This window comes from Aureococcus anophagefferens (genome assembly GCF_000186865.1).
Source record: "Aureococcus anophagefferens unplaced genomic scaffold AURANscaffold_2, whole genome shotgun sequence".
In the NCBI taxonomy this organism is placed as follows: domain Eukaryota; class Pelagophyceae; order Pelagomonadales; family Pelagomonadaceae; genus Aureococcus; species Aureococcus anophagefferens.
Window position 1 is genome coordinate 2,408,051 of NW_008705562.1, and position 18,695 is coordinate 2,426,745.

General features: G+C 69.7%; 8 protein-coding genes across 8 annotated transcripts; 3 read left to right on the plus strand and 5 right to left on the minus strand.

Annotated features, from left to right (window-relative positions):
* Window positions 1-222: 222 nt before the first annotated feature.
* On the minus strand, window positions 223-2,466 carry AURANDRAFT_61337 (hypothetical protein; the record flags this gene model as incomplete). The annotated part of the gene is made up of 5 exons (XM_009035079.1): window positions 223-630; window positions 1,234-1,362; window positions 1,451-1,612; window positions 1,755-2,074; window positions 2,139-2,466. 5 exons carry the CDS (start codon window positions 2,464-2,466, stop codon window positions 223-225), a joined length of 1,347 nt encoding a protein of 448 aa, XP_009033327.1.
* Window positions 2,467-3,871: 1,405 nt separating this feature from the next.
* On the minus strand, window positions 3,872-4,570 carry AURANDRAFT_20477 (hypothetical protein; the record flags this gene model as incomplete). Its single annotated transcript, XM_009035078.1, has 1 exon — window positions 3,872-4,570. A coding segment is annotated over one exon (699 nt), but the record flags the coding sequence as incomplete, so codon positions are not given.
* A 948-nt stretch (window positions 4,571-5,518) lies between these two features.
* Window positions 5,519-7,325, plus strand: AURANDRAFT_61339 (hypothetical protein; the record flags this gene model as incomplete). Its single annotated transcript, XM_009034879.1, has 2 exons — window positions 5,519-5,776; window positions 5,976-7,325. The coding sequence occupies 2 exons, from the start codon at window positions 5,519-5,521 to the stop codon at window positions 7,323-7,325; spliced, it is 1,608 nt and encodes a 535-aa protein (XP_009033127.1).
* A 5-nt stretch (window positions 7,326-7,330) lies between these two features.
* On the minus strand, window positions 7,331-8,302 carry AURANDRAFT_70056 (hypothetical protein; the record flags this gene model as incomplete). Its single annotated transcript, XM_009035077.1, has 3 exons — window positions 7,331-7,947; window positions 8,015-8,078; window positions 8,136-8,302. The coding sequence occupies 3 exons, from the start codon at window positions 8,182-8,184 to the stop codon at window positions 7,395-7,397; spliced, it is 666 nt and encodes a 221-aa protein (XP_009033325.1).
* A 197-nt stretch (window positions 8,303-8,499) lies between these two features.
* Window positions 8,500-10,376, minus strand: AURANDRAFT_52301 (hypothetical protein; the record flags this gene model as incomplete). The annotated part of the gene is made up of 3 exons (XM_009035076.1): window positions 8,500-8,894; window positions 9,095-10,204; window positions 10,267-10,376. 3 exons carry the CDS (start codon window positions 10,328-10,330, stop codon window positions 8,560-8,562), a joined length of 1,509 nt encoding a protein of 502 aa, XP_009033324.1.
* A 210-nt stretch (window positions 10,377-10,586) lies between these two features.
* Window positions 10,587-11,735, minus strand: STP2 (hypothetical protein; the record flags this gene model as incomplete). The annotated part of the gene is made up of 2 exons (XM_009035075.1): window positions 10,587-11,022; window positions 11,092-11,735. 2 exons carry the CDS (start codon window positions 11,733-11,735, stop codon window positions 10,587-10,589), a joined length of 1,080 nt encoding a protein of 359 aa, XP_009033323.1.
* Window positions 11,736-12,028: 293 nt separating this feature from the next.
* On the plus strand, window positions 12,029-15,465 carry AURANDRAFT_61341 (hypothetical protein; the record flags this gene model as incomplete). Its single annotated transcript, XM_009034880.1, has 3 exons — window positions 12,029-12,868; window positions 13,552-13,929; window positions 14,245-15,465. The coding sequence occupies 3 exons, from the start codon at window positions 12,029-12,031 to the stop codon at window positions 15,463-15,465; spliced, it is 2,439 nt and encodes an 812-aa protein (XP_009033128.1).
* Window positions 15,466-18,416: 2,951 nt separating this feature from the next.
* Window positions 18,417-18,614, plus strand: AURANDRAFT_9453 (hypothetical protein; the record flags this gene model as incomplete). Its single annotated transcript, XM_009034657.1, has 1 exon — window positions 18,417-18,614. A coding segment is annotated over one exon (198 nt), but the record flags the coding sequence as incomplete, so codon positions are not given.
* Window positions 18,615-18,695: the final 81 nt, after the last annotated feature.

Here is an 18,695-nt window from a genome sequence, read left to right on the forward strand (position 1 = left end):
GCGCCGCCGCCGCGGGCGACGTCCTCGAGCTCGCGGAGACGGTCCTCAGCTCCGGCGCGGCCGCGCTCTTCGCCAAGACCACGCAGAACAAGCTCGCCCTGCGGCTCCGGGGCGCCGGCGAGGCCGAGCGGCTCCGGGCGGTCGTCGTGGGCGCGCGGGGGGTGGAGGCTTAGGCGGGGCACTTAGTCTCAAACAAAAAAGGGGGGCGGGGATGATGCGGGCTCACTTGGAGCAGTAGCAGGTGAAGAGCTCGACGCTCGAGAACTTGAGCTCCGCCTCGGCGCAGAACTCGCGGCACGCGCCCTTGGCGCTGTTCGCGTGGACGATGCGCTTGGACTTGTAGTGCGTGCCGCCGATGGAGCACAGCTGGGGGCCGATGAAGTACGTGCCCGCCTCGTTGAAGCCCATGCCGATCGTCGGGCCGATCGCGCAGATGTCGCGCATCGAGTTGACGCTCGACGCGAAGGCGACGCTCAGGGCCGTCGCGAAGATGCCGCCCACGGCCGCGGCGACAGAGATGCCGCCCACGGCCGCGCCGACGAGGGCGCCGAGCGAGCTGCCGCCGCCGTCGTCGTCGTCGTCGTCGTGCTCCCAGTCCTTGTAGTACCAATTCGTGTTGCAGCCGTCGTCCTCGTCCCAGGAACCGTACGTCACCCACCCCCAAGTGTATTCATGGGTGCCACAGCTGTTGCAGGCCTCCTCATCGGCGCAGCCATAGCAGTCGTCTCCGCCGCAGCTCCTGCAGTCACCGTCCTTCCAGGCGCACGCGCCCGTGCACGAGTCTTCGTCTGAAATCGTGTCGCACCGGAGCTTGCACTCCCAGTCAGTGGTGGTTGAATTCACGAGCCAGTGGCAATAGTCCCAGCAGCTATCCTCCCTCAGATTGCACTCTTTCCCACATTTTTCCCAATTCTCCATCCATAAGCAGGAATCGTCCTCGCCACACGAGTCCTCATCTGCTTTCGCCCCACACCCCGCCTCGCACGCTCCATCTTCCCAGTCGCAATAGTCGCTGTCGCACGACTCTTCCGTGTACTCGGAGCACGCGGTTCTGCACTCGTCGTGATTGTCGAGCCACTGGCAGCTGTCATCTGCGTCGCATACCTCCTCCTACGAGCGACGGGATCGGATCTCCCCGCGTTTCCAGGCGAGCGTCGGGCGAACGGGCGCCCCCGTCGTGGGACGCCGTCGCAAGACGTCCTGGTACTTCGCTTCACACCGTAGGAAGCAGACCTCGTTGTCCCAGTCGTACTCGCAGTGGTCGTGGCAATCGTCTTCATCCAAATTCGAGCACTTGTCCTTGCACGTGTTCCACCACCCGGCCACCCACTGGCAGCTGTCATCCGCGTCGCAATCTTCCTCCTACGACGCGACGGGATCGATCTCCCCGCGTTTCCAGGCGAGCGTCGGACGAACGGGCGAACCCCGTCGTCGGACGCCGTCGCAAGACGTCCTGGTACTTCGCATTACACCGCGTGAAGCAGACCTCGTTGTCCCAGTCGTACTCGCAGTGATCGTGGCAATCGTCTTCATCCAAATTCGAGCACTCGTCCTTGCACGTGTTCCACCCGGCCACCCACTGGCAGCTGTCATCCGCGTCGCAATCGTCCTCCTACAAGGATCCGATCTCCCCGCGTTTCCAGGCGAGCGTCGGGCGAACGGGCGCCCCCGTCGTCGGACGAACGGGCGAACCCCGTCGTCGGACGCCGTCGCAAGACGTCCTGGTACTTCGCATCACACCGCGTGAAGCAGACCTCGTTGTCCCAGTCGTACTCGCAGTGATCGTGGCAATCGTCTTCATCCAAATTCGAGCACTCGTCCTTGCACGTGTTCCACCCGGCCATCCAGACGCAGTCGTCGTCCGCGTCGCAGCTCCCCTGGAGCCGCCCGTGCTTCGCAGAGCAGTCCTCCGGTTCCTCGTAGTCGTAGCCGTCCGGCACGGTCGCGCAGCAGGTGTAGGAGCAGTCGTCTTCAGACATCGTGGGATAGGCCGGCACGGGATAGTAGCCCTCGACGCACGTCGCGGGCTCGCCCCAGTCCATCGACGCGCAGCAGTCGTTCCCGGAGCTCGTACCTACCCGCGCGCGACGACGACATTTTGGGGGGCCTCGAAGTCGCCACGGGACGCAGGTGTATACACAAGCCCTCGGAGAAGCAGTCGCGGTGGTCGTCGTCGACGTCGTAGCTCCCGCCTTCGAACCAGCACCCGTCGTCGTCGCTGTACTTGTGCTCGCAGCTGAGCGAGCACGTGTTCGATGAGTCACTCCACGCGCAGTGGTCAGCCTCGTCGCAGCCGTCCTCGTCCCACCCTTCACAATTGTCGCGGCAGCTCCACCAATTTTGGAGCCAGACGCAGTCTGAATCCTCGTCGCACGCGACCTTGTCGTCCCAGTCGTACGAGGAGCAATCGTCCCCGCGCACGGCCGCGACGACGAGGGCGAGCAGCAGCGTCGGCGCCTTCTTCATGACGCGCGCGGACCCCGACGGCGCCTCCCCGAGGCTGCGCGCGCGACGACAATGCTCTAATTAATGCTGGGCAATGCTCAGCAGCAGCCCAGCTGCGATAAATTTAAAGTAGCGGTTTGCGCTACCCTTCAAGGTTCCTTCTGGCACGGGTTCCCGCCCCTCAATCGAGCTCGCCGAAGTCGGTCTTGCGGTCGAAGATCTTGAGGTCGTCGTCGTCGTCGGCGTCGTCGAAGTCGCCGACGGAGGGGAGCGAGGCCGCGGGGACGGAGTAGCGGGGCCCGAGGCTCGCGGCCTTGCGCTGGAGCTCCTCGAAGGAGGGGATGCGGGCGCCGGCGTAGTCGTCGTGCCCCCCCGCGTGGGAGAGGCGGACGCCGGCGAGGCCGCCGGGGGGCGCGTCCCAGTTGGCCACGTCGAGGTCGTTCCAGCGGTCGCGGCACGCGTCGCCGTCGACCTTGGCGCGGTCGACGAGGCCGAAGTCGATGTCGAGGGGCCGCAGGGCCTCGGCGACGGCGTCGAAGTCGTAGTAGTGGGCGCGCACGAGGCCCGCGAGCGACGTGTCCATGGCCTCGGTCCAGTAGAGCCGCTTCTCGCGCGGCGGCGACTCGACGTCCGCGTCCGGCGGCGCCGCGGCCTTGGGGCGGCCGGCGCCGGCGCCGTTGGCGGCGGCGATGGCGAGCTTGTCCGCCTCGACCTGGGCGCGCCGGTCCGCGTCGGCCTGCTTCTTCGCCTCCTTCTGGAGCTTGTAGAGGTGGAGCGACTCGTGGACGCGCTCCGCGAGCTCGTCCTCCGTCGGCCCCGCGGCGCTCGGCGGCGCGTCGCGCATCTTCGCCGGCGTCGGCGCGTCGCGGAGGCCCGCGAGGGGCTCCTCGTCCGGCGGCGGCGGCGGCGCCGCGTCGCGCGCCGGGTCCGCGGGCGGGTCGGGCAGGTCGCAGGGGTCGGGGAAGCCGCCGGAGGACCGCGGGTCGAGCGCGGCCATGTAGGCCGCGTCGTCGTCGCTGTCCGAGTCGTCGTCGACGATGGGCACCTTGACGGCCGCGGCCGGCGGCGGCGGCGGCGGCGCCTCCGCCGCGGGTTCCGCCGTGGCCGCCGCGCCGGGCCGGAGGTGCTCGTTGCCCGGGAGGAAGGGCCGGTGGTCGACCTCGCCGCCGCCCTCGAGGAGGGTGCCGAGCTTGTGGAGGTTCGCGCACGCGGCGCGGTCCGCGTCGGCCTGGGCTCTGCGCTCGACGGCGAGCGCGGCGTCGCGGTCCGCGGCCTCCCGCGCCTCGCGGGCCGCGCCCCGGGCGTCGTGGCCGCCCATGCCCTTGCGCTCCTGGTACTCGGCGCGGACCTTGGCCTGCCACGCGCGGTACTCGGCCATCTGCCGCTTGTCCTTGTCGCGCTTCGCCTGCGCGAAGTCGCGCTTGCAGCGCTGCTCGGCCTCGTGGCCGCCCTCGGCCCAGGCCGCGGCGGCCTCGCGCTCGCCCTCGAAGACGGGGCGGTCGAGGTACGCGAGGAGCGGCATCGCGAGGAGGCACCGCTTCCGGAACTGCGGCGTGGCGGAGACGCAGGGGTTGCCGCTGACGTTGACGCCGCAGAGCTTCGGCGCCGCGGCGAGGGCGGCGATGACGTCGTCGCCGGCGAGGGCGTTCTGTTCGATCTGGAGGTTCTTGAGCTCGCCGAGGCGCGCGAGCTCGCCGATCGCCGCCGCGTCCGCGAGCTCGTTCTTGTTCACGTTGAGCGTCTCGAGCCTCGGCGTCGCGGCGCCGAGGTGGGACAGGACGGCGATGCGGTTCTCGCTGAGGTCCAGCGTGACGAGGTTGCGGAGGCCGTCGAGGCCGTGCACCGTCCGGAGCAGGTTCCGGCCCAGGAAGAGGCACCGGAGCTCGCCCAGGTGGCCGAGGCCCTCGACCCGGCAGAGGCCGTTGGCCTCGAGCCAGAGGCCCTTGAGCCCCGTGTAGGGCTCGAGGTTCTCGATGCGCTGGAACCCCTTGAAGTGGAGGTAGAGGTTGTCGTTGAGCTCCGGCGTCTCGTAGCCGTCGTTCTCGAGGCACGACGCGAGGAGCAGCTCCTTCGTCATGCGCGGCAGGCCGCCCGACGCGTCCGCGGACACGGCCAGGGACGCCATCGTCGTCGATCGCGTCGCGCGCGCGTCGCGTGCGGGGCCGGCGGCGAAGCGCTGTGGCCGGCGGGGGCTGCCTCGCGTTTCGACGGCCAAACTGGCGGCGCGCTGTTTCCGTTGGTGCTGCCGAACTCAAGAAAAGATCTGATTCCCGTCGCACGACGAGCGACGAAGGAGACACCCTCGGATTGAGAATTGGGAGACACCGATTCGCGCCCTCCTGGACGCCGCCTCTTCGCGACCATGAGCTCGGCGCTCCACCTGAGCTGCCAGGAGGACGGCGAGGACGAGAACGTGCTGCAGGACTGCATGCCCACGGAGGAGGACCTGCAGCGCGTCGTCTTCAAGCAGTTCCACGAGCTCGACGTGGGCGGCCGGTGCGCGGTGCCGCCGCCCCCCGTGCCCGGCTACGAGAGCGACAGCCCGACCGCGTCGCCGCGGTCCATCGGCCGCGTCGCGCCGCCGCCGCTGTCGCCGCCCGGCCGCGCGGAGCCCGGCGGCGACGACGCGTCGCCCGAGGACCTGAGCGGCAGCCCACGGCCGGCGGCGACGCCCGCGGAGACCGCGGCGCTCTTCCAGGTGCCCGACATCCCGCTCTACGCGTCGGACAGCGGCAAGACCTTCCAGCGCGTCCACATCGACGAGGCCGACGACGCGACCGAGGGCGAGGACGTCCACGTCGGCGCGGCGAAGATCAAGCGCGCGCTCGACCTCCACCTCGAGTGGACCGCGAGCGAGCGCCGCGTGGGCCAGGCGAAGCGCGCGGCGCCGCCGCCGTCGCCGAAGCGCGACGGCTACCGCCGCGAGCCGCCGGCCTACCAGCCCTTGGACGCGTACCACCACGCCGTGTCCTTTGCGCCGCTCGACGCGTCGGGCCTCGGCTGCGACGCGGGCGTCTGGGCCTACGCGGGCGACGTGTCCAACGCCGGGCCGAGCCACCCGTCGGCCGAGTCCATGTCCGCGACGCGCCTCCGGCGCCAGACGCGGCCGACGCCGTCGCTCCGCGACTTCGCGCTCGCCTTCGACGAGATCAAGGGCATCGTCAACGCCGGGCCCGTCAAGTCGCTCGCCTTCAAGCGCCTCGCCGTCCTCGAGCAGCGCTTCAACCTCCACGTGCTCCTCAACGGCTGGCGCGAGCTCAGCTCCCAGAAGTCCGTGCCCCACCGCGACTTCTACAACGTCCGCAAGGTCGACACGCACGTGCACCACGGTGTGGAAATCGACCGGCGAGCTGGGACGTCCCGACCAAACTTTGAAATTCTCGAGCTCGGTCAATTCGAAGTCGATTCGGCTGATTTTTGGACGAATCGATGGCTCTCATCGAGTTCTCGAAGCACGGCCGAAGAGGCTGGTCCAAACCGTTCGATTACGCGCACATTGAAGTCGGTGTGAAGATTTGATGTCCACGCAGGTCCACCACAGCGCGTGCATGAACCAGAAGCACTTGTTGCGCTTCATCAAGAGCAAGCTGCGCAAGCACGGCAACGAGATCGTCACGAACCGCGACGGCCACCTCCTCACGCTCGCGGACGTCTTCAAGTCGCTCAAGCTCACGGCCTACGACCTCTCCATCGACACGCTGGACATGCACGCGCACGACACGTTCCACCGCTTCGACCGCTTCAACCTCAAGTACAACCCCGCGGGCCAGAGCCGGCTCCGGGAGATCTTCCTCAAGACGGACAACCACGTCCGCGGCCGCTACCTCGCGGAGCTCACGAAGGAGGTCATCAACGATTTGGAGGCGTCCAAGTACCAGCTCGCCGAGTGGCGCGTGTCCGTCTACGGCCGCAAGCGCAGCGAGTGGGCCAAGCTCGCGGACTGGTTCTACGACAACCGCCTCTCGAGCCCGAACGTGCGCTGGATGATCCAGGTGCCGCGGCTCTACGCGGTCTACCGCGCGTCGGGCCTCGTCGAAACGTTCGACGAGGTGCTGGCGAACATCTTCGCGCCGCTCTTCGAGAACACGCTGGACCCGTCGTCGAACCCGAAGCTCCACGCCTTCCTCGAGGCCATCGTCGGCTTCGACTCCGTCGACGACGAGTCGAAGCCCGACGGCATGCCCCTCGACCCGAACCGCCTCGTGGCGCCCGGGGACTGGAACTCGACGGACGAGCCGGCCTACGGGTACTGGATGTACCACCTCTACGCGAACCTGCGGAGCCTGAACGGCCTGCGGCGCGCGCGGGGGCTGTCGACCTTCGAGTTCCGGCCGCACTGCGGCGAGGCCGGCGACGTCGACCACCTCGTCGCCGCGTTCCTGCTGACGACGAAGATCAACCACGGCGTCCAGCTCCGCCGGTCGCCGGCGCTCCAGTACCTCTACTACCTCGCCCAGCTCGGCGTCGCCATGTCGCCCCTGTCGAACAACCGGCTCTTCCTCGACTTTGCGAAGTCGCCGTTCCCAAAGTACTTCAAGCGCGGCCTCAACATCAGCCTCTCGACCGACGACCCGCTCATGCTCCACTTCACCAAGGACCCGCTGGTCGAGGAGTACTCCGTCGCGGCCCAGGTCTGGAAGCTGTCGTCGACGGACATCTGCGAGATCGCGCGGACGTCCGTGCTCCAGTCCGGCGTCGAGGACCGCTTCAAGCGCCACTTCCTCGGCGACCACTACGACGCGCCGGGCGCCGCGGGCAACGACATCCGCATGACCAACGTGCCCGACATCCGCGTCATGTACCGCCACGAGACGCTCACGAACGAGCTCGCCTACGTCGCCAAGCTCTCGAGCCGCGCGGTCCCGCCCCCGCCGAAGTAGGGCGTCCGCCGTCGTGGCTAGTGCGAGCGGGCGCGCGCGGGGGGGAGGCGCCGACGGGAAGTACGCCGCTCAGCAGTTGGAGCAGGAGCTCGCGCTCTGCTGGTCGTCGCGGAAGCCCGCGGCGCGCGCGGCGAGGCTGAGGCCGCGGCCGCCGGGCCCGCCGCCGCCGCCGCGGGGCGCGCCGGGCGTCGAGCAGAGCTCCTGGCCGCGGAGCTTGATGACGTGCTCGCTCACGGCGGCGAAGAGCTCCGCGACGCCGAAGTTCTCCTTGGCGCTCGTGTCCAAAACGATGGCGCTGATGGACCGCGCGAACTGCTCCGCGCGCGCGCGCGACACCTGGCGCGTGTCGAGGTCCGCCTTGTTGCACGCGATGGCGATGACCAGGTTCTTGTCGACGACGTTCGTCTTCAGCTCCTCGACCCAGTCCTTCATCGTGTTGAACGTCGACTCGTCCGTGACGTCGAAGCAGACGATCGCCGCCGCCGCGTTCCGGTAGTACATGGGCGCCATCGCGCGGAACCGCTCCTGCCCCGCCGTGTCCCAGATCTGGATTTTGCACGCGTCGCCCTGCGCGGTGACGATTTTTTTCGTGAGGAAGAACGCGCCGATCGTGCTCTGTTGCCTGCGCGCGCGGGGGACCGGGAGTCTCGGCGCGCGCGGCGCCGCGGCCGCGCGCGCGCGAGACGCGCCTCGAGTTGTACAGGCCCTCGATGAAGCGCAGCACGAGGCAGGTCTTGCCGACGCCGCGGTCGCCTGCGCGGCGCGGGTTCTCGCGGGCGGCCCGCGCGGGCGGCGGCGCGGGCGACGCACCCAGCAGCACGATCTTAAACTCGTAGTTCTTTTGCGACAGCTCGGCCATCGCGGTCGCGGCAGCCCTGGCGGCGAGGCGGGGGACCCCACACGCCGGCTCGGGCCGGAAGGCGCGCGCGGTGGCCGACCTCGGCCGGGCTGCCGACGGTCCTGTTTGCAGACGACGCCTGTACAGCTGTGGCAATGGTCGATGTGACGGCCTCGAGGGCAATTGCTGCATGTTGATTGGGCGAGCCCCCCCGCCGCTCATGTGCGCCGCCTCGGGAGGCGGCCTGCGCCCGCAACCCTCGCAGGCCTCCTCACGCGGTGCGACCGTCGCTCGCCGACGCGACGACCGCCAGCCCCTCCCCCCTCCGAGCGGCGTAGCCCGGACGCTGTTAGAGCGCGCCGGCGACGACGGCGCCGCGACCGGCGCGGCCGCGGCCTAGGCCTTGGAGCGGTACTCGAACTTGGCGAAGATCTCGTTGAAGCGGTGGTCCGGGATGTCCATCTTGTGGACCGTGGCGGACGCCTCGGGCTGGATGTCGTCCCAGGCGACGGCCTCGTCCGCGCCGACGTCGTCGCCGGAGACGAGCGTCCTCGGCGAGAACGGCGGCTCGACCTGCTTCGCGAGGAGCGCGTCGAAGTCGACCATGGCGAAGAACTTGTGGGTCTTGAGCGCGGCGGCGCCGAGGTCCGTGCCGAGGCGCACGGCGTTGTCCTTGTGGAGGAGGCCCCGGAGGAGGTGCTCGCCGTCCTTGGAGAGCCGCGGCTTCACGCCTGGGCAGCAAAAGGGTGATTCAATGTCGCTTCAACGTGAGTGTTCCGCGCGCGCGCGTTACGGAAAAAGCATCCACGCTTCGAGACCGTTCCGAAAGATGATCGCTCGTCCAAAAATCAGCCAAAACGAGTGGAAAACGGCCGAGATAGGAGCCTTTGAAGTTGGGAATTTCGCACCCTTTTGCTGCCCTGCTTCACGCCGCGGGGCATCTTCAGCGGCGCCGTCGTGATGCGCTCGAAGAGCTTCTTGCGGTCCCGGTCTTTCGAGGGCGACGTGTACCAGGGCGGCTGGCCCCCGAGGAGCTCGTAGAGGAGGCAGCCCGTCGTCCACCAGTCCGCGGCCAGGCCGTGCTCGTGCGTGCCGCGGAGGATCTCCGGCGCGAGGTACTCGGGCGTGCCGCACATGGACCGCGCGCCCTTGAGGGGGTCGTGGACGCCCGGCTTCGAGAGGCCAAAGTCGGAGATGGTCACGTGGCCGTCCGCGTTGATGAGCACGTTCTCGGGCTTCAGATCGCGGTAGAGCACGTCGTTGCCGTGGAGGAACTCGAGGGCCAGCAGCGACTCGGCCACGTAGAAGCGCGCGGCCTGCTCCGGGAACTTGCGCCCGAAGGTCTTGCCCGTGAAGGACCCGCTGTCGTGGTTCGTGATCAATTGGAAGAGCTCGCCGCACGGCGCGAGCTCCAGCACGAGACACAGGCACTTGGGCGTGACGAACGCGTAGCGCATCTTGACCACGAAGGGGTGGGCGCCGAGCTGGCCGTTGATCATGCGCTCGTTGCGCGCGCGCTCCCGCAGCTTCGAGTTGTAGAGCAGCTTCTTGTGGAGCACCTTCATCGCGAACGTGCCGCCCGACGCGACGTGCGTCGTCAGGAGCACCTCGCCGAAGCGGCCCCGCCCGAGATGCCTCCGCGGCTTGAAGTCCGCCGGCCCCAACGGCGGCACGGCGGGGACCGCCGGCGCCGCCGCGCGGCTCGACGCCGCGGACGACCGCGCCGCGTCCGACGAAGCCGCCGCGCCGCCGTCGCGCGCCTTCCGCCCGAAGGGGCTCGCGACGCCGGCGAACCAGGACCCGCGCTTCTCGGTCGCGTTCGCGCGCGCGACCTCGCCCCGCACGTAGCCCTCGTTCGCGCGGCCCGACGCGATGCCGAGGTCCCCGGCGACGCGCGCGCCGCCGGCGCTCGCCGCGAGCAGGTCCGCCTCGCTCGCGGCGCTCAGGGGGTCCTCGCGGCTCGCGTCGAAGGACGCGTAGCGGTGCGGGCCCTTCTTCGCCGCGCTACGCGTCTGGTAGTCGTCCTCCCACCAGTAGGCGCCTGCGGCGGAGGGGCGGCCGTTCCGCGGCGGGCGCGCGGGGCGCGGGGGCGGAGAAGCGCACCGGGGAAGCCGAACGCGGCCGCGATGGGATTTCGCTCATCGGACGACGCGCCGAAGAGCGACATGGGCTCCTGGGGGCTCTCCCCACCCAGCCCAGGACGCTCTGCGAGCGGCCACCTCGCACTATTTTTGGCCGGAGCTCGCTAAACTTTACAGGCACCTTGACCTAGTCTTGAACTCAACGTAGGCGATGGAATGCGAACGCGTGTGACCCTGGACATAACGAGGCAACCTCGCCACACTGCAGCCGTTCCGAAAGCGACACCCCTTTCCGCGAAAGGCATGGTGATGGTGATCTAGAATCCAAAGCAGGCCCGGGCCTTACTTCGCGGCCGGTTCGCCCGGCGGCGCGGTCGGGAGGCGGCGGCCGACGATGACGGCCCAGGAGTAGACGAGGCTCGCGAGGCAGGACAGGGTGATGCCGCCGAAGTTGAGGTAGGAGTAGGAGTAGTCGCCGCCGAGGAACATGCCGACGTAGGTCGTCGCGACGTTTTTCAGCGCGCCGACGACGGTCGTCGTGAGCGCGGAGTTGTGCTGCGTGCAGACGAAGATGGCGTACTGGAGCACGGGCCCCAGGGACGCCGACAGGGCCAGGGCCGCCACGGGGTGGCCGCCCGCGTGCGCCGACGGCGCGTCCTCGAGCCAGACGCGCGCCTCCGCGAGCTCGCCCGTGTACGCGAGGTAGGGCGCGAGCACGGCGCCGCCGAGGAGGGCGTTGTAGAAGAGGAGGCTCAGCTTCGAGAGCTTCGGCGGCGGCCTGGGCGCCGCCGGGTCCTGGGCCTCGACGTCCTTCTTCTCCGAGGACCGCGGCGCGCGCGTCACCGACGGCAGCGCGGCCTTGACGTAGACGCCCCGCAGCGCCGTGAAGAGGTCGTTGAGCAGGACGGCGGCGTAGCCCTTGGCGTCGAAGGCGAGGTCGTCGTAGGCCGCGACGACCGCGCCGCCGACCATGCCCCAGACCGACGCCTGCACCAAGGGCGACGGGTTCGCCTGGCCCACGAAGCGCTCCAGGAGCATGGTGCAGGGGATGCTGAAGCGCCGGAGCACCGTGAACATGGGCAGGCTCAGCGACCCCGTCGCGAAGAGGCCCATGAGCACGTCCGCGACGAAGAGCGCCGTGAGGGGCACGACGACGCGGAACGAGTCGGCCGTCGGCGGCGCGAGCTCGACGGCGCCCGCGAGCGCGAGCGCGCCGAGGCAGGCGCAGGTCACGGCGAACTGGGCCAGGGCCAGCGCGCTCGAGCTCGGGAACGCGTACGTCGTCAGCGTGATCTTGTTGCACGCGATGATGCCGATGGATGTCGCGCCGTAGAACAGCGCCGTCGGCAGCGCCAGCGGCGACCGGCCGGGGTGCGCCGCGACGGCCGACGACGACGCCGCGCCCGACGTCCCCGCCTCGGCGCCCGTGAGCTTCTCCAGCTCCTCCGTCGTCGCCGACAGAAAGTTCTCGCGGCTCGCCGACGACGGCATGGCGCCGCCCTTGCGCGACGCCAGGGTCGACGAGCGGCGGGCCGGGACCGCGGCGGCCGACCAGCAGGCGAACGCGAGCAGACGTATGGCCGCGACGGGACGGGCGCCGACTTTTACGCGTCGAGGGCGGGATCGCGTGCCTGCCACAAGTGGTTCACGATTGCTGAAACTTTGGCCTCGGCGATTGGCCTCGGCCTACTCTTATGGCAGCGTCGTCGTCGTCGTGAAGTAGGGTCGCAGCACATATCGCATCCAGCGGCGTCGTGAAGCCCGTCGCAGCAATACATCCAAACATGGCTCGCACACTCGTCATACTCATCGTCGCGCTGCCGTCGCTCGCCGTCGCGCTGCGGCCGCTGCTGCGGCGGCTCCGGACGCCGCCGCCGCGCGACGTGACCGTCGTGAAGCTCGGCGGCAGCGCCATCACGGACAAGGCCCGCTTCGAGACGCTGGACGAGGCCGGCCTGCGCGCGGCGGCGGAGGCCGTCCGGCGCTGCGTCGCCGACGGGCGGCGCGTCGTCGTCGTCCACGGCGCGGGCTCCTTCGGCCACTTCCAGGCGCGCGAGCACGGCGTGTCCCGCGGCGGCGACGGCGACTCGTGGCGCCTCGGGCTGGCGGTGACGCGGCGGTCCGTGACGAAGCTCAACGGCCTCGTCGTCGACGCGCTCGCGCGCGCGGGCGTGCCCGCCGTCGCCGTCGCCGCGTTCCCGCGCGTCGCGACGCGGCGCCGCGAGCTCCGCGCGACGCGGGCGACGGCGGCCTTCGTCGCCGACGCGCTGCGCCTGGCGGACGCCGGCTTCACGCCCGTGCTCCACGGCGACGCGGTCCTCGACGACGCGCAGCGCTGCGCCATCGTCTCCGGCGACGCGCTGCTGCGGCGCTGCGCCGCGGACCTCGCGGCGCGCGGCCGCCTCGCGGCGGTCTGCTTCCTCACGGACGTCGACGGCGTCTTCACGCGGCCGCCGGCGGAGCCCGGCGCGGCGCTCGTCGCCGACGTCGTCGTCGACGGCGCCGGCGCCGCGCGCCTCGACCTCGAGACGTCCGCCGCGGCCCACGACGTCACGGGCGGCATCCGCGCGAAGATCGACGCCGCGGCGGCCGTCGCCGCGGCGACGCGCGCGCCCGTGGACATCGTCCGCGCGACGTCCGCCGCGGACGTCGACGCCGCGCTCCGCGGCGCGCGGCCGCCGCGGGGCACGCGCATCCGGCCGGCGACTTAGCTAGCTACTGGGGCTTCGCCTTCTTGGGCTTGAGCTTGACGAGCGCGACCATCGCCGCCGCGCTGCCGAGCGCCATGACGAGGAAGAGCGGCGCGCGATCCGCCTTCGCCGGGTCGCCGCGCGCGCGCGCGAACTGCAGCGCGAAGACGGCCGTGAAGAGCGCGTTGAGCATGAGGCCGACGTGGACGGCGATCATCCACCGCCTGTAGGACGCGTCGCCCTTCCGCGGCTCCCCGAAGCTGCCGAGCCCGCAGAGCGCCATGAGCAGGCCGGAGCCCGCGCCGGCGTAGAGCGAGTGCATGACGGCCGGCGCGTAGCCGTGCGACGCCGCGCCGTACCAGCCGCAGCCGCCGAGGAACGCGCCGTAGCCGATGAACCTGCGGCGCGGCGCGGCGCGTCGTGTCATCGCCGCGCGTCGTGTGATCTCTGGATCGCGGCGCGTCGAGCGATCGCGGCGCGTTGCGAAAGACTGGATATCTCTGGACGCTGTACGCGGACGTTCTTGCGACGAGGCTCATGTCGGAGCACTGCGCCAGAGCGCTTTGTGGCGCCGGCTTTGGGATGGCTGGACCTTCAATGAGGCAGCATCGTGCCAGATTGAATGGGCAACGTGCATCGTCGGGATGCTGCCCGCCATCTCGACTGGTGTTCGCGCGTCGAACGCGTCAGCGATGGCGTGCGACCTCGCGTACGACGCCTTCATGGCGCTGCCCGACGACGCGCGCCGCGCGAACTACGAGGCGCTCGTGCGCGACGCGCGCTCGACGCAGCACAAGCCCATGCGGCGGGTGAACGCGCAGAAGCGCGAGCGGCTGCGGACGATGAAGGTGCTGATTCTCGACAACAGCCAGCGCGAGCCGTCGGTGGCTTCCGTCTGGGGCCACACGCTGGAGGACAAGCGGGCCATCGACGGCGTCGTGCGGGGCCTCGGCTTCCGGCACGTCGTCGCCGGCGCGCTGAACGACGCGGCCCAGGTCGACGACCAGTTCTGCGCGGAGCTCGGCGGCGACGCGGGGCCGACGAGCTTCTGGACCTTCTCCGAGTTCACGACGGCGCGCTCCGCGACGGCGCGCCCATCTTCGACGACGACCACGTGCCCGTCGGCCTGCGCAAGACGGCCGCGTACGGCCTGAAGCACGCGGTCCTCGAGGTCGACACGTGCGCCGCCTTTTGGGAGGACCGCGCGGTCTCCGCGTTCGCGGACGGCGTCGTCTTCTGGACGCGGTGGCTGCGCGGGGTCGCGGGGGGGCGACGCGCGGGTCATCGTGAACCTCCGGGACCTGGCCAAGGGCATGGTGCGGTGCCCGGACCGGTGCGTCGCGATGGTCGCGGCGCTCGCGGACCTCCCGCGTCACGTACGGCCCGCGTCGCTGCTCTTCGAGGAGCCCTTCGGCGAGTACCTGCCCTGCGAGGTCGGCGGCTGGACCGCGCTGCTCCGGGCGACGATGGACGCGCACGGCTGGCCGTCGGCCTTCCAGGAGGACGGCGCGTCCATCGACGGCGCGCTCCTCATCCACGTGCACCGCCAGTGGGGCCTCGCGGACGCGGTGACGCTCGACGCGCTCGCCGCGGGCTGCGACGGGCTCATGGCCGCGGTCTGCGAGGAGGGCGCGGCGCTCGGCCACGCGTGCAGCGCCGTCGCGCTCGCGAACCTCGCGCGCCTCGGCAACCGCGACGTCGTCGCGCGCTACGACCTCCGCGGCGTCGTCGACGCCGCGCGCGCCGTGACGCGGCTGACGACGGGCGCGCCCGTCGCCGTGCGCCAGGTCGTCTACGGGCCCCGCGCCATCGAGGCCGTCTTCGGCTTCACGGCCGTCGGCGGCGGCGTCGTCGACCGCACCTTCGACCGCGACGCGAGCGGCACCGCGGCGGACGCGGTCTTCCTCGCGGACATTTTGGGCGTCGCGGAGAAGCCCGTGCGGCTCCACACGCTCGCGACGCCCGCGCAGTTCGCCGCGCGGCTCGCGCAGTGCTTCGGCGCGCACGCGAGCTTCGACGACGCGCTCGGCGCGCGGCTCAAGCGCGGCCTCCTGGCCCTGCTCGCGGCCGGCGACAAGGCCGAGTGCACGTCGCCGCTGGGCCTCGCGCTCCTGCACCAGCGCGTCGAGGGCGGGCTCACGCCGGCGATGATCGACTGCGTCAAGGACGCCGACGCGGTCGAGCGGGGCAGCGCGGTGCTGCTGGCGCGGGCCGAGGCCTGCTTCGACGAGGCCGCGGCCGACGCCGGCGGCGCCGGGGGGCTGCCCTACGGCGCCTTCGCCGAGCGCTTCGTCGACGCGTACCTCGGCGCGCGCCACAACACCTTCGGGGCCGACGTCGGCGACAAGGTGCGCGACGCGGTGCGCCGGAGCTTCGACCTCGACGGCGACCGGCGCATCACCTTCGACGAGTACAGCGTCTGGCTGCTCTGGGCGCTCCGGAGCACGCAGGACGACATCCACAGCGTCGACGACCTCTTCGCGGCCGTCGTGCGGCGCGGCATCATGCCCGGGCTCATGGGGGGGGACTAAGGGCCGAGAGAGGGTCGCCGGGAAGGCCGCAGGAGGGCTCGCAGGCTGGGCGAGATGCGGCCGCACGCCTCGACGAGAGGACGCAGGACAACCAAGCTCTTGTGGACCGAGACTCGTATCTGCGACGTCGCGGTCCGTGCATTATCGACATGCCGGGCCCCGGGGGCGGCTTCCACGTCGACGTGCGGTGGCTCGGGTCCATGGACCAACCATCCGACGACACGCTCCTCGAGCCGCTGCCATTCAAAAATCAAAAGGCGGACAAGGCCGTGAAGTACTACGCCGAGCGGCTCTTCGCCATTCACGGCGATAAACTTCCCGGCAGCGACGCGGGCACATTCCTCAAGGAGGCCGTGGCGTACCGAGGGCCGCTCGACGGCGACGAGACCAAAGAGGGCGCGGCCGTCGCGCTCGACGACGTCGTCTCGGATTCGTCGAGACTGACTTTGCGACCGCGGATCCCCGAGAAGGACGCGGTGCTCATGGTCGTGTATGCGCGCGCGGAGGGGAAAACCTCGGTCTTCCACGTCCTGCCCAAAAAATTGCCCGTGACCGAGTTTGGCGCGTTCAGCTGCCACGACGTCGTGCGGCACGCCGCGCCGGGCCGAGCGCGCGAGGACCTGGATTTTTACGTTTTGTCGGGATACAGCAACGAGGACATGGTGGCTGTAGAGGAGAGCGAACTCAGGGCAGACTACAATGCCGGTCGCTTGGTCCGCGTGGACGCGTCCACGCGCGTCTCCGAGATCGTCGAGCCGCACCGCGGCCGGCGCCGATGCCACGTGCTCATCTTCGAGAAGCCCTGCATGCGGCTTCAATTGCTGGTAACCCAGCCCGGCGAAGACGACGTGGGTATGTGGACCGCTTTGCAGCCCGACCACTTAGACACCGAGTGCGTGCATTTCGTTGCACGCTTCGTCGCGCCTCAATTAGAAGACAACGACCACAGAGTGATGTCTGAAGCAGCATCGCGCAGCTTGCCGACTGCACTGCTGGAGCTGGAGGCGGGCGGGCATATGAAGGCCTACGTCGAGCTGGTGACTCGCCGAGGCGCTCGCGGTCCGCGTTCTTCGCAGCCGTTGGCCTCGCCTGTCATCCTGGACTCGTCCCATGATCTCTGCGGCGCCATGATTTACCTGCGCGTCGAGGCCGAGGCAGGCGACGTGTGGCTCAAGCTGGTTGGGGAGAAGCTTCTTGAGATGCTGCAACGCCCCGCCTCAAACGGCCGGCTCTTCGTCCAATTTGCTGACAGTTTGGGGCCCATCGAGAGGGCGCCGATCATTCCGTTGCGCGCCGACGTGATGGGCGTGCCGTTCATCGGCTTGGCGAAGTACGCGCTCGAAGACCTCGTCAAGAAGGGTTACACGAACGCGGAAGACGTCCGGGCCCTGCATTGGCCGAGCCGCGCGAGGCTCTGGACCGCGCCCAAGAATGGGCCCTCACTGTCCGAGTTCTCAGCCGCAGGCGAATTTGACAAAGACGACCCTTCTCTCCAGGATGTGGTCATGTCTGACTCCATGGATTCCGTGCTCAAAGTCTCGCCGACGCGCGGCGACCTCGGGCCCGAGAGCGTGCATTGCATCGAGGTGATTTTGCCCTATGACGTCTTTTCAGCCACGACGATTGGTCTCAAGGCGTCGAATCTGAGCGGTGATTCGAGCTCCGGCCTCATTTTAGCTGTGACGACGCGTGCGAAGGCGACGCTCAACGGTTCCACACTCGAGATCTTCCAGAGGTGGCTCGGGGAGTTCGACGACTCCGCCGAGCACTCTACGGACGATACCGTCACTCTCGTGCGTGCCCTGCTGAACCCCCATCTCACCCAGACCTACCTCGAGCATTTGAAGATCGCGCTGTTGACTGACGAGCGAGAGCCGGTCCGAATCCACGACTTCGAAAAGCCCTTGATGCTCGCGGAGAACGGCAAGCCGCCCGAGGAGGTCATCTTCGAGTTATGCCTCGACACTGCCGCCGTGCGTCAAGCGGAGGTGTCCGCGAGCTTCGACGTGCCGATCCAGGGTCACGCGACGAAGCAGAAAAAGACGAAGAAGAAAAAGAAGGCGAAGAAGAAGGCGAAGGCTAAGGCCGGGAAGGAGGCCGAGAGCCGAGCGACCCCGGAGATTGACGAAACCTCGTCGCACACCGCGCCGCCTGTCGCCGAGCGCGACGCCGTCGGCGGCGCTTCGAGCGATTCGGACTCGGATTCGGACGCGACTTTTACGACGGCGCCGGCGCCGGAGTTGTCCACGGCGGCGCCGTCAACGGCCGCCGCGGACGATTTCGACGACTGGGTCGACGTGTCCGCGTCGCGGCGCGGTAGGGGCGCCGCCAACCGCTCCGATGCGCCGCCGCCGCCGCCGCCGCCGCTGCCCTCGCCCGGTGCCTTCGCGGAGGAGTCGCCGCGCGTCGTCGATCCCGAGGAGGAGTGGCGCGCGAGCTTTGAGCGCGCGGAGGCCGAGCGGCTGCAGGCGGAGGAGCGGCGGCAGTACGACGAGTCCGAGGCGCTCGCGCGGCGGCTCGAGGCCGAGGAGGTGCGGCGAGCCGAGGAGGCGCGCGCGCAAGACGCGCTGCTTGAGGCCGAGGAGGAGGCCAAGCGCGACGCGAGTGCTTCGGGCGCCGAGGAGGAGAAGCACGCGGACGTCGACTTGAACGATGCCAGGGTCGTCGAGATCCTCGAGGGGTCGGGAAACGTGAGCCTAGTCCCTCTGTTCCGCGAACATTTGATCGACGACAGCGTGCTCCCCCATCTCGCGGTGGAGGATCTGACGGAAATCGGCCTGGCACCGCCCACGGCCCTGCACGTCTTCGCCGCCATCAACGTCTCTCGCATGGCCGCGTCCAAGCTCGCCGTCAACGAGGTCATGGACGACTCCGCGCGCCACCAGGCCGCCCTCGAAGCGGAGCTCAAGGAGCATCGCGCTGAGCTCAAGCGCCTCCGGCTGCGCCGCGAGGACGTGCCCGACAAGCTAGTGTGCCAAATCACGTTCGAGTTGATGAAGGATCCAGTTATGGCCGCCGACGGACATACTTTCGAGCGGGTCGCCATAGAGCAGTGGTTCGCGACGGGCAAGCGGACGTCGCCGGCGACGAACGAGCCCCTGCCGGACACTCGGCTGATCCCGAACCTTGCGGTGAAGTCCATGATCGCCGAACTCCTCGAGAAGAAATCTCGCGCGCTCTGCGACACGTAGACCACCGCCCGCCCCGCGATCTCCTCGGAATTTACCCCG